General features: G+C 40.9%; 2 protein-coding genes across 9 annotated transcripts in view; one reads left to right on the top strand and one right to left on the bottom strand.

Annotated features, from left to right (window-relative positions):
• The window catches only part of sumf1 (sulfatase modifying factor 1), a 187,806-nt gene extending 172,585 nt beyond the window's left edge, over nucleotides 1-15,221 (bottom strand). For all 7 annotated transcript variants that reach the window (XM_059944389.1, XM_059944391.1, XM_059944392.1 and 4 more), the window contains exons 1-2: nucleotides 14,756-15,221; nucleotides 8,887-9,060 (exon numbers count right to left, since the gene is read on the bottom strand). In XM_059944389.1, coding sequence (XP_059800372.1) covers nucleotides 8,887-9,060; nucleotides 14,756-15,064 — 483 coding nt within the window. In that variant the 5' untranslated portion in view covers nucleotides 15,065-15,221. The remainder of the gene's footprint in view (nucleotides 1-8,886; nucleotides 9,061-14,755) is intronic.
• An 88-nt stretch (nucleotides 15,222-15,309) lies between these two features.
• The window catches only part of itpr1b (inositol 1,4,5-trisphosphate receptor, type 1b), a 531,527-nt gene continuing 530,848 nt past the window's right edge, over nucleotides 15,310-15,988 (top strand). For both annotated transcript variants that reach the window (XM_059944385.1, XM_059944380.1), the window contains exon 1: nucleotides 15,310-15,440. The gene's annotated coding sequence lies outside the window, so the exon portion shown is untranslated. The remainder of the gene's footprint in view (nucleotides 15,441-15,988) is intronic.

Raw genomic sequence — 15,988 nt, 5'->3', positions numbered from 1 at the left:
TGATGTGCTGTTGTTGGTGATTCTGCCCAACTTCAGTCTGTAGCGTTTAAGCTCTGCCACAACTGATGGCTGGTCTGGGATCTGGTTTTGACTCTTGTTCTTGGCATCTCTGATACCTTTACGGAGGTCATGTCTCAGTTTATTGATAGGTCAAGCTCACCGGATTTGAATGCTGTAGTCCTTCAAGTGGATCTCCAAGTTCATCCATGATTTTCATTTTGTGAGCACCTGGATTGTCCACTCTGGTACACAGTCCTTAGCATGCTTCCTGATAAAAATCTGTGATTGTGGTGACATATTCATCTAAGCTGGCAGCTGAGCCTTTGAACATGGCCTAAGAAACTCATCAATTTCTGCAGACTAGCACTTTCTGTTCTGGATCCTCCCGTTTCAGTCTCTGTTTGTATGTAGGAAGAAGGAGCACAGCTTGGTGGTTTAATTTACCGAAGTGTGAATGGGGATGTGAGTTGGTAAACATCTTTGATAGTTGTACGTCAACAGTCTACTGTGTTTGGGCCCCTGGTGCCGGTAGTATCTTGGTAACACATTTCTGATGCTGGCCTGGTCTGTTGACCACCAAGTAGAGTTCATTAAGTGCAGGCTTCACATCCATCTGAGGTTGGATATGGACCATTGTCAGGATAGCAGGAATGAACTTCTGCAGCAGGTAGTATGGGCAACATTTCACCATTAAATACACCAAAATAGGTGAGCAATAGCTTGTCAGAAGTGCTAGTGTGTGAGCACCTTGATTCACAACCAGTTCATCCGGTGAAGGTGAAGCGGGTGTAAGCCACATTTTGGAAAGGTAAAGCACAAAGCAGCCCTCAGTTCTCTTTGGTAGGTCAGTCGCATCTTCAGTGCATCAACTTTAGCCCTGATAGCCTGGAAGCTAGCTATTGGTATGCTGGGGAATGGGGGGGGGGGGCGGTGGGGGATTCAGTCTTGAACCCAAAGTTCACCTGCAGCTCAGACCTCCCACCACACTTCTGAGGTAAGTGGCTGTGTCTGGTCAGTCTGGCTAGTCCTGGAATGGATTCCGCTGGCTTGCAAGTTTTGAAGGTGTCATGCTGATGGCCAATTTTAGCATTATGGAGATGTCACTGATAGACAAGATGTGCAAGATTTGATAAGAGACACTGGAGGATTCTTGTGATGGGATCATGCAGTTCATCAACTTTGTCCTCGATGGCCTAGTAGTATGCTGGAGAGTGAGTGGAAGGTGCGGGGGGGGGGGTGTCTTGAACCCACTGATTCATCATCCCCTGCAGCCCAGCCCTGTGCCATGGAGTGCTGGAATTCCTGGAGTGGAGTCACCTGGATTGGAAGTAGGTGACTGCTTAAGGACAGTCCTGGAAGACCAGCAGGTGGATTCAGTTGGCCTATATGGTAAGTTGCTGTTCCCATGCAGGTCTGGATGCAAGTGGAAATCAATTTCCGTAGTCTGGAGAAGTTATAGAGGGACAGTGTGCAACATTCGGAAAGAGACATTGGATGGTTCCATGGAAAATTCTTGTGATGGAATCGTGCCGATGTTGGCAGTGCAGGGATGGGAACATTAGAGAACAGAAAACAAAGGAATACTGGGGAAATGGGGTCAACAGGGTACTTCAGGAACAAAATGTCAAAGTAAATTTATTATCAATGTACGTATATGTTATCATATACTACTCCGAAATTCATTTTCTTACAGGCACTTACAAGAAAACAAAGAAACATAATAGAATTTATGAAAAACTATACATAAACATAAACTGGCAAACAACCAATGTGCAAACGAAGACAAACTGTGCAAATGAAAAATAAATAATACTGAGAACCCGAGTTGTTGAGCCTTTGAAAGTAGGTTTGGAATCAGTTCAGGTTGTGGTGAACGAAGTTATCTGGTAGTAGTAGGGTAATAACTATCCAGAATCATTGATGGCAGCCAAAGAGGAGAGAACATGGCCTGGACGGCAGGGTCCTTGGTGCCTGATGCTGTTTGCTTGTAGCAGTGCCCCAGGTAAACGTGCTCAGTGGTGAGGAGGTCTTTGCCTGTGATGCACTGAAGCTTAACTACAGAAGGTAAAGCTCCCAAAATCTTTGAAAGGCAGTTAAAAGACGAACACCAAGACTGTAGTTCGTAGGTTTGAACATTTCGGGTCCCAGGAAGTTACAATGCATCACAATGACTGTAGAAAGCTGGGATTTTTAATGTAACCATTAAATTAAGACTGTAAAAAAAGAGCTTTCAGAAATATTTTCCCTGATCATTTTGGTTATTTCAGTTCCAAGACAGAGGTGCCAGTCCAGCTGAATCAAAAGACATTTGTGCCCATTGGTAGAAGGAGCAATAAAGATTAGACAAGAGAAAGAGCAGCTGCTTCCAAAGCTCTACAAACAGGAATGCAGTTTAAAGATGTAAAATGGCAATGCACTAAACTGTCAAACTTTAACAAGACCTCATAAATTGAGAAACATTATTGGTGGATGAAACAAGTTGCATTAAAGTAAAACATGAGCAATCCTGCAGATGCTGAAAATCAAGAGAGAGAGAGAGAGACACACACACACACAACACACACACACACGTCAGGCAACATCTAAAGAGCTGGCATTTTAGGCTGAGACACTTCATCAGAACAGGTCCTGTTGATTGGTTTTGAACTGAAACATCGACTTTTATTCTTCTCCATAAAAACTGCCTGACCTGCTGAGTTCATCCAGCATTCTGTGCAGAAAATTAAATACATGATTGTTAAACCAGTGGTGTTTTACAGAAGTGAGAAAATCCAGTCCTGAGGTCTAGGTCTGGCTTGCTGAGCTCCTCCAGCATTTTTGTGTGTTGCTTGGGTTTTGCGCACTGGAAACTAAAGCTGAAAAAACTGATAAGGTGCGAACTCAAGACAATTCACAAATGTGGCATTAGCGTCTTCCTGAGTACAGAACGAAACTGTGTGCCACTAGAGATGTCACACGGTATTTTCACAGCTTCTCTCCTGCAAGCCTTTGCTCTGCTTAACCACGGCTAGTTAACTTTGCACTTGAGCTGGTCACTAACATCTTGCTTCAGAGAATGAAGTTACAAGTGTGCCATCCTCAAAAACAAGGTTTTAGTCTTCAGCTTTAGCTACATCTTGGGAAGCAATTGTAACCTTGGCATTTAATATCTTAGAAAATAAACATTCTCCAATTGTAAATGTTGTTAGTGTGGGCCAAATATATTTCCACCCTAGTGCTGGTGATTCTCCCTGAACCATGCTGTACAATTCTAGAAGGAAAAAATGAAGAAGCAGTGACTGTATTAAATGAATGTGATGTGGCATTCTCATTCTTGGTGGTAGACAACGAAGATTTGGAAGGAGTTGTTCTTGGCACAGTTTCAATGTCATATACTGTATAAATACACCATTGTTACCAATGTTATTGGATGAAGCCCAAGTGATCATTGAGTTAGAGTACAGGAGTGAGATGCGTCTTATGGTTGACTGATGCCACAATAACTGGCTCGCTTAGCTTCAGTAAAACTCAAAAGCTGTTTGCTGATTTCGGGAAGGGGAAAGGAGGGCAAAATTGTGTCAGTCTACATTGGGGGAAATGGTAATGGAGGGAGAGTGGGTGGCTTTAAAATCCCGGTCAGAAACATGATCTATCCTAGGCTTAATGCATAGATGTGCACCAATATCTTTACTTTCTTACGGAGGACATTAGGAGATTTGGCTTGTCAGTGAACACTTTACCAAACTTTTAATGAACTAATGAACTTTCATTAATGTATCCTGACCGATTCCATCATGTTCTGATTTAGTAATTTGAACGTGCAGGAATGTAAGAAGGCTGCATAGAGTATTGGACTCAGACCAATATTCCCCTCCCCGTCATCAGCAGTATCTGTAGGCAGTGCCATCTCAAGAAGGAAACATTCAGCAAAGATATCCATCATCCAGGCCATACCATGTTCACACAGCTACCATTAGACAGGAATTACGAAAGCCTTAATTCCAAAACCAACCTTAGCCATTTGGTTCTTAAACCACCCGGTACAACCTATTTAGCACATAATGACCATCACTTTGTACTCAAATTGTGTTCTTGATTGTAATTATTGTGTATAATTTATGATTTTCTTGTGAATGTTGTACACCTGATGTTATGTGCCTATGATGCTGTTACAAGTTTTTCACTGCAGCTATGCATACATGAACTTGTACATGTGACAATAACCTCAACCTTGACATACTTACCAAAATTTAAATTTCCCAGACAGTCATGGTGGGATTCAAACTCAAACTCTGGATTATAGTCCAGCAGCTTAATCGCTCCCAGGCACACAACTTGCTACACTGAGCCCCAGAGACAGAGAGCTTTGTAGCCACAGTATCCAAGTGATGAAGATTGTGGGTGTTTATGCTGGTTAATAGGGTTCCCTTCTTTCAGACATTTCTCTCATCACAATTTATCAGAGGTAGACACATTTTCAAAAGCTTGGGGCTTTGAGGGCTATGGAAAACACACAGGTGAGTTAACCCCTGGGGCAGAACAGCTATGACCTCGTTTGAAGTAAATTTAGTATAAGAGTACTCAAATGTCACAATACAGAATATTACTGTGAGATTAATTCCCCTGCAGGCATTCACAGTAGAAGAGCGAAAATCAGTGTACTTAATGAAAGAATACACATGAAGACTGACAATCATTGTGACAAACTGTGTATAAAGAAATAGACAAACAAACAAATAATACTGAGAATGTGAGTCCTTGAAGGTGAGTCCATAGGTTGTGGAATCAGTTCAGAGTTGTGGTGAGTGAAGTTATCCACACTGTTTGAAGGGTAAAAACATTATGGTACCATAGTGGTTAGCGCGGTGCTATTACAGCTTGGGCCGTCGGAGTTCAGAGTTCAACCCCGGCGTCCTCTGTAAGGAGTTTGTATGTCCTCCTCGTGGAAATCGTGGGTTTTCTCCGAGTGCTCTGGTTTCGTCCCACAGTCCATAGACATACAGGTTAAATAGGTTAACTGGGCATTGTGAATTGTCTCGTAACTAGATTAGGGATATTGGTAAATAAATGATAACTGTTCCTGCACCTGGTGGTGTGGAATCTATGGCTCCTGTTCCGTCATCCCATCAGCAGCAGCACTGTCTACATGGTGGGGGTCCTTGATGATGGATGGCAGCACTCCTTTAGATGTGCTCAATGATGGGATGGGCTCTGCCTGTATGAACCGGTCTATATCTACCACTTTCTGTACGCTTTTCCTTTCCTGGGCATTGGTGATTCCATACTAGGCTGTGATGCAACCATTTTCTACTGTGCATCTATAGAAGTTCATCAGTGTTTTAGATGACATGCCAAATCTGCACAAATTTCTAAGACTGTAGAGGCATTGTTGTACCTTCGTTGTGATGGCATTTGTGTACTGGTCCGAGTACAGATCCTCGCCACCTCCAGTCCCCTAATAAGGACTGCCTCGTGGGCCTCGGTTTTCTTCCTCCTGTAGACAATAATCAACTCCTTGGCTTTGCTGACATTGAGTGAGAGGTTGTTGTTGTGACACCATCCAACTGGAACTTCAATCTCCGTTCCATATGCCAATTCGTCACCACCTTTGATTAGACCTGGTGGTGTCATGAGCAAACTTAAGTGTAGCATCAGAGCTGTACTTAGCCTCACAGTCTTAAGCATAAAGCGAAAAGAGCAGGGACAAAGCACATAAGCTTATGGTACAACTGTGCTGATGGTAGTTGCAAAGAAGATGTTGTTGCCAATCCATATTGACTGTAGCCTTCAAGTGAAGAGATCGAGGATCCAGTTTCACAAGTACGTATCAAGGCCTGTGTCTTGAAGCTTAGTGATTAGTTTTGAGGGGATATTAATATTGAATGCTGAGCTGTAGTCAATGTGGAGTATCCCAATTTATGCATCATTGCTGTCCAGATGTTCCAGGGTTGAGTGAGGAGTCAATGAAATGGCATCTACTGTTGACCTGTTGTGATGGTAGGCAAATTGGATTGAATTCAAATCACTCCTCAGGCAGGAGTTGATTTGATTAATGACCAACCTCTCCAAGCACTTCATCGCAATAGATGCAAGGTCTACTGGATGATAGTCATTAAGCCAGGTTACCACATTCTTCTTGGGCACCAGTATGATTGAAGCCTGCTTGTAGATACCTCAGAATGCCAAAGTGAGAGGTTAAAGATGCCAGGGAACACTCCAGACCGATGACTAGCACAGGTCTTCAGTAGTCAGCTAGGTACACCATCTAGGCCAGATGCTTTCCGTGGACTCGCCCTCGAGGTCAGGGCACAGTAGGTAATTGGATGGCCAAATCTTCCTCCTCTCTTTTTGTGAATCATAATGGAATGACCTTGAAGACCACAAGCTATTTCTTTGGTCTGAAACTAATAGGGTCGGATGTGGAGGAGCCTATGCTCGTTCACTCCACTCCGTTGCCATTGACAACAGCAGTTTCACATCTTAGTTCAGTTTATGGGTGTTAATATGGCATTTGATATTACAGGTAATAGATTCTGAAGTATAGCACGACAAGTCTTTCTCATCATGTTCAATGCATTGGATTCCAGCGAGCACAGGGCCAAAGAAATGGGTCTTCTCAATAACTCTCTTTGACCAGCTGCTGTGTTCTATATCTAAGAAGCGAGGAGAATTGCAGAAGCTGGAAATGTGAAAACAGACAGCGGAAGGGGTTCCGAAGAACGATTTTTGACCTGATGCACCATCTCCATTTTCTTCAATGTTCAAAGTAAATTCATTGTCAAAGTACATCTAAGTCACCATATACTACCCTGAGGCTGATTTTCTTGTAGGCATTCACAATAGAAATAAAATAGAATCAATGAAAATCTAAACACAAACACTGACATCCAATGTGCAAAAAAGACACACTGCAAATGCAAAAAATAAAGAAATAATACTGAGAACATGAATTGCAGAGTCATTGAAAATTAGTTGATAAATTGTGGAACCAGTTCAGAGTCGTAGCGAGTGAACTTTATCCATGTTGGTTTAAGAGCATAATGGTTGTAGGGCAATAACTGTTCCTGAACCTGGTGATAATAGGACCTAAGGCTATTGTTCCTCTTCCCTGATGGTTGTAGCAAGAAAAAGAGCATGGCCTGGATGATGAGGGTCCTTGATGATGGATGGTGCTTTCTTCCGGCAGCGCTCCTAGTGGATGTGCTCAAGGGTGGGGAGGGACTGTGATGGACTGGGCTGTGCCCACTACTTTGCATAGGCTTTTCTGTTCCTGGGCATTGGTGTTTCCATACAAGGCCGTGTTGCTACAAGTCAGTATACTGCCCACTGTGCATTGATAGAAATTTTTTGAAGTTTTTGATGACATGCCAAATCTACACAAACTTATAAGAAAGTAGGTGCCGTCAAACATTCTTTGTAATGGGACTTCAGTGCTGGTCGCAGGACAGTTCCTCTGATATGATTACTGATACTCTCCACCTACTGCCATAAGAAAGCAGCATCTATCATCAGATCATCTCCACAGACGCTGCTTCACCTGTAGAGAACTTTAAATCGGTGTATACAGGCTTTGTAGAAGGAGCACACAAACAAAAATGGGAAGAGTTGAGTAAAAAGAAGTTTTTCCATTTACTTTAACTCCTGATGGAAAACCAGTGAACTGAATCCTGTGGCTGGATTTGCCAAGTTATCTTGGTTAATTGTTAATCAGCCACATCAATGGTGTTCATGCCATTTCATGTCCTCACCATTCCCTTTTGGTATATTTTCTTGCAAATCTACAACTTACAGCATGCCACCAACAGGTAACTTCTCTGACTCTCACTGTAATACCCTCCACTTCCTTCACCAAACCTATGATCATTTTGCTTTCTGCTGCCTGGTTTGCATTCTCTTCAGTTTCCTCTCTCAAACAAAATTGTTCTTTCCAAGACCCTTCTTGAAGTGTATCTCCAGAAAAGCCCTTCTAATTCTTGCTTCTTTGACTCACACCCTGTGAAGCACCATGGAAATTTCTAGCTGTATTTTTCATTTCTGTACAAGTTGTTGCCATAATATGATAAAAAACGTGGCTGTATTTCAGCTCAAGCCAGACAATTATTCGACTGGCATAAATCGACCTTAAGTTATAGGAACATAATAAGACCATTCAGCCCATCAAGTCTGCTCCACATTCAATCATGGTTAAATTTTATTTATTTTACTTTAGACATAAAGGCCCTGAGTCTGTGATGTCCAATTCTACCCATTGTGACCAATTAATCTCCTAAACCTTTGGAATGTGGGAGAAAATCATAGCACCCTGAGGAAACTCACATGGTCACAGGTAGAAGATGCCAACTCCATACAGACAATGGCAGGAATTCAACTCTGGTCACTGGTACTGTGACAGCATTATGCTAATTGCTATCCTACCATTCCACTCACAAATAGTGCCTGAACAGGAACAAAAAATATATACTTTTAATGCCATTCTCCTGTCTTCTCCCCATAACCCTTACTAATCATGAAGCTATCAATTTCTGCCTTAAAATATACCCAGTGCCTTGGCCTTCACCACCCACTGTGGCAACAAGTACCTCAGATTCACCACCTTCTGAAATTCCTCCTCATCGCTTTCAAAGGGACGTCCCTTTACTCTCAGGTGATGTGCTCAGATTCTGCACCCACCTACTAATGGAAGCCTCCTCTCCTTGTTCACTAGATCCAGGCCTTTCAGTATTCACTAGGTTTCTATGAGATTTCCCTCAACCTTCTGAGCTCCATTGGGTACAGGCCCAGCACCGTCAAACGCTCCACATATATTAAGCCATATATTTTTGAGTTCAATGCTGTAACATACTAAGGAAACTATTCTAGAAATAGCATGATATAAGAAATGTATAAAGCATTGACAGAAATACCTACCTCTGTGACATAGTCAATATCTTTAATAAATCTCTCGAATTCAGCATTGGTGACTTCATACATATCCATATAGAACTGCTTAATATGTACTTTTCTAGCTGGGCCCTCTCCATCCTGGTGTACCCCAGGTTCATTTGTTCCCATGGTGAACACGCCACCTGGTATCAGCACCATCTAAAATAAAGAAGACAATATATTAGTGATGATGATCCAATTTCAACAAACTGATTATGAATGATGGAGATGGAGGTTAGTTGATTACCAAACTGAAATAGCCAGGAAAAGAAATTGATGCAGCTGAGCATTAAATGTTAGAAGATTTACTTGATATTGAATTTCCATTTAGCATTTTATTGGACTCAATTGGAGAAATACCAGACACACAGTTTAACTTTGTTATTCTTGATTTCATAAAGGATTTAGCCAATGTTCTTGACATTGTCAAAAAGCATTAACCAACAAAATGCAATATATAAAATAACACTGATTCTGCTTTAAAGAAAGAGAAAATCTTTAGTGGAGTCCTGGTGAAGTGCCTCGGCCTGAAACATCGACTGTATTCTTTTCCATACGTGCTGCCTGGCTTGCTGAGTTCCTCCAGCAATTTGTGTGTGCTGCTGATTCTGTTTGAGTTCTTATAAATACTTGGTGTAGCACTGTTCTCCCTGACCATGCTATTTAGAGTACAATAATCATTTTCAAAGTAATAATAATTTTAAGAGAGGCTAACATGGAACTAACTGAGTATAGAGATGAATATCTGAAGCACTCTGTGATCAGCTTAGAAAGGCAACACAATGCAAAATGACAAGTTTTCCTCCTTGGCCAACTAAGAGATGACAGGTTTATAATGAGATAGTGAAATGATATTGCAGATGAAAAAACTAGATTATGTCATATTATTGGCTGCCTGCTATCCCATTTTCAAGATGATCGTTAAGAAAATGGAACTTAAGGATGTGAAGGAGCTTAAAATGTCCGGTACAAAAACAATGGAAAAGCCAAATTTCATTTCTTTCTACAAACAAACATTTCTAAATAAAACTTCAGAGAAAAATATTTTAATGAGCTTTAAAATGGAGAAGGAGATTGATCTTTATTGATCAAACCAAGTTGGAAACACTGCAAATTAGATAGAAAGATAGGTACTTTATTGATCCCAAAGGAAACTACAGTGTCACAGCAGCATTACAAGTGCACAGATATACAAATATTAGAAGACAAGTAAGAAAGAATAAAATATAAGTTACCTCAAACAGTCGAACAGGGGGACGGGGGGGGGGGGGGGGGGGAGGTAATTTTCACTTCCCCAGCTACAGGTTGACACACTGAGCCTAATAGCCGAGGGTAAGAATAACCTCATATAGCTTTCTTTGAAGCAGTGCAACACAGCATTAGCATTACAACACGGCAATAAATCTTCTGTTTGAATATGCAATTATTTAATTTCCTTTCCTAGAACAAACCGACTTTGTCCAATTTAGCTTTGGGATCCTGGAGATAACAAACATATCTGGTCTTTTAGTTAACAATAGCAATTGATTTTTATGATGATACTGACACATATCTTGCGCAATAGTGAAATTATCCTGGAAATGAAAGGGTATGAAGAGCTTTCGAAGGCTCTGTGCTTGTACTTGCTGGAGTTTAGAATGGAGAGAGGGATCTCATTGAAACCTGTTGGATACTGAAAGACCTAGATAGAATGGAAGTGAGAGGATGTTTCCTTTAGTGGGGGAGTCTAGGACTAAAGCGCACAGTTCAGAATAGGAGGATCAACTTACTGAACAGAGGTGAAGAGGAATTTATTTAGCCAGAGGGTGGTGAATTCGTGGAATTCATTGCCACAGATGGTGTGAAGGCCAAATCATTGGTCTAATTAAAGCAGAATTTTTTTGTTTAGTAAGGGTCTTGATGGTTATGGGGAAAAGATAGGTGAATAGCCTTGGGAGGAGTAATAAACCAACCATGATGGAATGGCAAAGCAGATTCAACGAGTTAAAAGGCCTATTTCTGCTCTTATGTCTTATGGTCTTAATTTCTATATATTTTTCAGGTTAAAAACTATATTCAATATTAATTTATATAGCTATTTCACACATGATAGCAAATCCATTTGATTATTCTCCACCCTAATTCTCCTGGTTAGAAAATGAACACTTTCCCTCTTATGTAGTTCTCTATAATCATGGGGCAACAGATTAATGTCTAAAAATGACTGCAGATTTGTAGCCAAGAAAAAAAAGGAGTTCATCAGTTCACTTTACCCCCTCTGTAAACCCTTCTCGATTCTAACTGATGCAATGGAAAAGAATCAAGAGTCAGCAGCAGAATCAGGTTTATAGCTACTGACATAAATGGGGAATCCATTGTTTTGTGGCAGCAGTGGAGTGCAATCATACACATTACTACGTTATCAATAAACAAACAGATAGATAGATAAGGAATAGTGAGGTAGTGTTCATGCACCATTCAAAAATCTGGTGGCAGAGGAGAAAAAAAATAACATGTTTCTAAAATACCGAATTCCAGCCATCAGGGTCCTGTACCTCCTCCCTGATGGGAAGAGGGCATGTCCTAAATGCTGAGGGTCCTTAATAATTGGTACCATGTATTTGAGGCATTGCCTTTGGAAGATCTCCTTGATAGTTGTGAGGCTGTGTGCGATGCAGCTGGCTGAGCCTCTTACAATTCTGTGCATTGGTGTCTCCATAGCAGACGGTGATGCAAGCAGTCAGAATGCTCTCCACTGTACCGCTACAGAAATTTGTTACTATCTTATTGACATACTGGATCTCCTCAGCCTTCTAATAAAGTATAGCCATTGGCGTTTCTTCATCCTGATTTCACCAATACAGTAGGCCCAGGCTAGATGCTCAAGAACTTGAAACTGCTCACCTTTTCCACTGCTTCTGCCTCAATGACGATTGGTGTGTGTTCTCCTGACTTGCCCTTCCTGAATCCTACAAAGTACCCGGGACATCTTCAGGGAGCGGTGTCTCAGAAAGGCAGCGTCCATTATTAAGGACCCTCAGCATCCAGGGCTTGCCCTTTTCTCACTGTTACTATCAGGTAGGAGGTACAGAAGCCTGAAGGCACACACTCATTGAATCAGGAACAGCTGCTTCCCCTCTGCCATCCTATTCCTAAATGCACATTGAACCCTAAACACAAACTCACTTTTTAAATATATATTATTTCTGTTTTGTGCACGATTCTTAATCTATTCAATATACGTACACTGTAATTGATTTACTTATTTATTATTATTTTGTTCCCTCTTCTTCAATATTATGTATTGCATTGAACTGCTGCTGCTAAGTTAACAAATTTCACAACAAATGCTGGTCATAATAAACCTGATTCCGATTCTGAAAAATTTCTTGATCTTGCTGAAGTGCAAGGAGTACACTTCTTCATCACCATTTGAGATTCTGCCAACAACACCGGTGTTCTCGGTGAATTTATATATGGCATTTGAGCTGTGCTCAGGCACAAGCCATGACTGTAGAAATGGTATAACAGTGGGGCTAAGCATACATCCTTGAGATCCATCTGTGCTGATCAGTGGGGAGGAGATGTTCTTAACAATCCACATTGACCATGGTCTCCCAAGGAGGAAGTCAAAGATCCAGTTACAGAGGGAGGTTTAGAGGCTCAGGTAGCATTTTAATCAGCTAGCATTTTAGGCAAAAAAAAAAAATGGAAAATACTGGAGAATTCTCACATTTCTAGATGACTTTTGACATCTGTTGCACAAAATCCTGTAAATACTCAGCCTTTGAAAAAAAAATTGAGTTTTAATTGCACTTGGACTTAGAAGTATTTATTGGAGGGGTTCAAGAATACAGGAGTGTTTGCAGACAAGGAAGGACAAGATCATGGAATAATTTTTAAGGAAGGATAAGAATTTCAAAATCAGTATTGTTAAAATGGAAGCCAATGTCAGTTTGTACACACAGAGATAACAAGTGAATGGGGCACGATATGAGCAGCAGTGTTTTCAACAACTGACATTTACACAGCGTGCAACAAGGAAGACCAGACAAAAGTACATTGGAACAGGCGTGGCAAGAGATAACAAAGACATTAGCTTATAGCAGAATTCGAGCTGGGGACACAGTGGAGCTATGCAATATTGCAAAAGTGAAGACAAGAATAGTGATAGTATGGTGGTTGTTGACTGAAATTGCTCTCAGGATCAATATTGATCAATATTGGTCTCAGGCTGTGCAGCACAATTTTATACAATAACCAGGGAAGGGTATTAGATTGGTTGGCTGAAGAAAAGGAATGTGTGTTGCAGACTAAAGCCATAGCTGCCATCTTCTTACCATTTAGCCATAGAAAATCTCAGTACCTCCAACACTGATTGGTGGTTTAATTGTCTGACAAATTACAAGATTGCAGAAGGATTGAGGAAGATGTAGAGGCAGTACATTATTGGACAATTCTTTTTGATTCATGTTGCCAGAGAATGATAAGATGGGCTCCTCGTGTTCCAGATTTTACTTGTATTCAATATCTATTGCATTACGACCTGGTTTAATGTACTGTTTCTGAAGTTATCACTAGCTGGTCCTTTAGGTAACCTTTAAATTTTGTAACCTGTCTTCCTTTTTGTTTCCAACCCACCAGAAGTCTAGTGGGCTAGTTTAACTGACACTGTTTTTTTTTTCTTCAAAGGTTTAAAGATTTCAAATCAGCCATAATGCCAGTCTCTCTCCACCTCAACCAGAATGAACAGCTTTAAATGTACTTAGTTCAAGATCTTCCTACTACCTTGATGACTATTCCTATTTTCAAAGATTTTACTTATGGAAATTTTCCTTTTTCCATTGTCCCAGTCATCTTCTTTAAGATATATTTCTCCTTAGAGTGGAAAACATGGAGGAACATTTAATAAAATGATCACAATTGAGTGCAATTTTGAAATCATAAGCAGGAAAACATTTTCTCCACAAGCAGAAGACTCAGTACCTCAGATAGTGCATTTAGTAAAAAATGGGCAAAATGACAATTGATGAATTGAGAAACTTTATCTTTTAAAATATGGCTCTATATTTTGATCTTGGATTCATTGCTTTTCTCATTGGTGTGACTGTTTCAATGATAACTTTTGAAAAGAGGAAAAAAAGGGAACTCATAGAATTACTGGGAAGCATAAAAATGATCTAGAGCAGAGACATGTTAGCCCCTAATGACACTTAGATTAACCTGAAGGGAAAACTAATATTCATATGTGTAAAACAATGGCATGTGCACTTATTTAACCATGACCACTTTTGAAGGCATGATATAAATGTATATTCCATTGATGTGCTACAGGGAGGGAGCGAAGATGATTTTTAAAAAAACTCTGCCCTTGCAAGTTCTGTTTCTGCAAACACACTTGTTTTGAAACAGTTGTACTCACTTGAACTTCCTCCACAATGGCTTTGCACTGGAAGGAAGAACCAGCAGAATAAGGTCCACTGGGCAGAAGATCAGGGCAACATCAATCAATAAAGATCCCCACAATCTGGGCTATGCCATCTTCTTGCAACTATCAGCAGGTCGGAGGCCTTAAGCCCCACACCACCTGGTTCAAGAACAGCTGCTTGTCTTCAATCATTCAGTTCTTGAACCAAATGACTGAACCCTGATCACTACAGTACTGTGTATATTTTGTATAAATTGTGTGTAACGGGTGTCTGATTTATGTTTTTGTTTGTGAATGTAGTTTATCTGAATCTATGCCCCTGTGATGTTGCATGGATACACGTACTTGTGCATAATGACACTATGACAATAAACGTTGACATGTGTAACCGTTGTGGAACGTACAAAGCAGTTAGTAGGCAACAAGTTGAGTAAGACGTTGTTCTACCTGATCAGTACGCCTTTTTGAATGTGGCACGTTCCCCTGTGCCGTCTCTTGTCCCTCAACATTGGCCTCCCTGGAGTATTTGACAGCTGCCCGCTTAGCCAGTGAGATGCTGTCACTCAGAGCCTCGGGGAGACGACCGGTGGCTTCCGGGCGATTCGTGGAACCGGATTGGCAGCCGCAGCCGCTGCGGGACCCGGGACCACCGGAGACGTCAGGAGACTGGTTCAATGCTAACGACAGGGCGATCAGCGCCGGGGTAAAATACATGAAAAGGCAGGCGGCTGAATCCCGGGCGATGGGCATCGCCATGATTCTAGGGTCACGTGAGGAGTCAGCTGACCACTCGGTGCCTGCCTCCTCTAGTCAGTGCGGCTGTAGGTCAGCCTCTGTGCCCCGCCCCCAGTGAAACCGCCCTCATCTAACGTCCCAGTCTCTCCGGTTATTCGGGGACTTAAACAGCGCAAAGGTTATTCAAAAAGAACGAAAGTGGCAGAAATAACCCTTTTCTGGCTATTGACCATCATGTGAGAAAAACAACCAATCAGGCAGACGAGATTAACTCCAAGAGTTTCCACTAGGCTGGCAAAGCGTGTTACTCACCGAGTCATAGTCCCACTACTTTGGAGGACTTTAACGGTGCCTGCTGCTTATTGCACCTTGTGGCTATTTTTGCTCCGTTTTAAAGGTTAGTCTTTATGATTGGATATTGCTTCAATTTGGAAAATCATTAAATACTTTGTCTCCAAATTTCATATTGCACATCATTTACTTGTAAGGGGATTTTGATTTAGTATCTTTTACATATAGAATAGACTATTCGATATGTGACTGAAATGATTTTAAATGCGTTATAAAATTATTTCGTGAATGTTTAATGAATTGTTCTTAAACTCAATTGTAACTATACAAAATAAACGTGTCTCAAAGTGTGCGGTAGCTTTAAAATATGTTATCAGGCTGTAACATTCTATACAATTTATTTCACTAAACTGAAAATTGAGATAGAGAATATGAATAATGATGTGCGAGTAAAGCATCGTGATTTGTAAGAATGCATGTAATCTTTATTCTGACGATGTAAGTAGTTTTGCATCAGGATTAATAGAGTATCAGTTAACCATTAAATGCCAGTAGTTACTGTGAGACTCTTAACTTATTTTTTAGGGAAGTGGAATTCTAATTGCCTGTCTCATGCCTTTCGTCTTCAAAATATTTTTATTGTTTGTAACATGA

Source organism: Hypanus sabinus, chromosome 19 (assembly GCF_030144855.1).
Source record: "Hypanus sabinus isolate sHypSab1 chromosome 19, sHypSab1.hap1, whole genome shotgun sequence".
NCBI lineage: Eukaryota > Metazoa > Chordata > Chondrichthyes > Myliobatiformes > Dasyatidae > Hypanus > Hypanus sabinus.
This window is presented reverse-complemented; position numbering and strand designations above follow the sequence as displayed.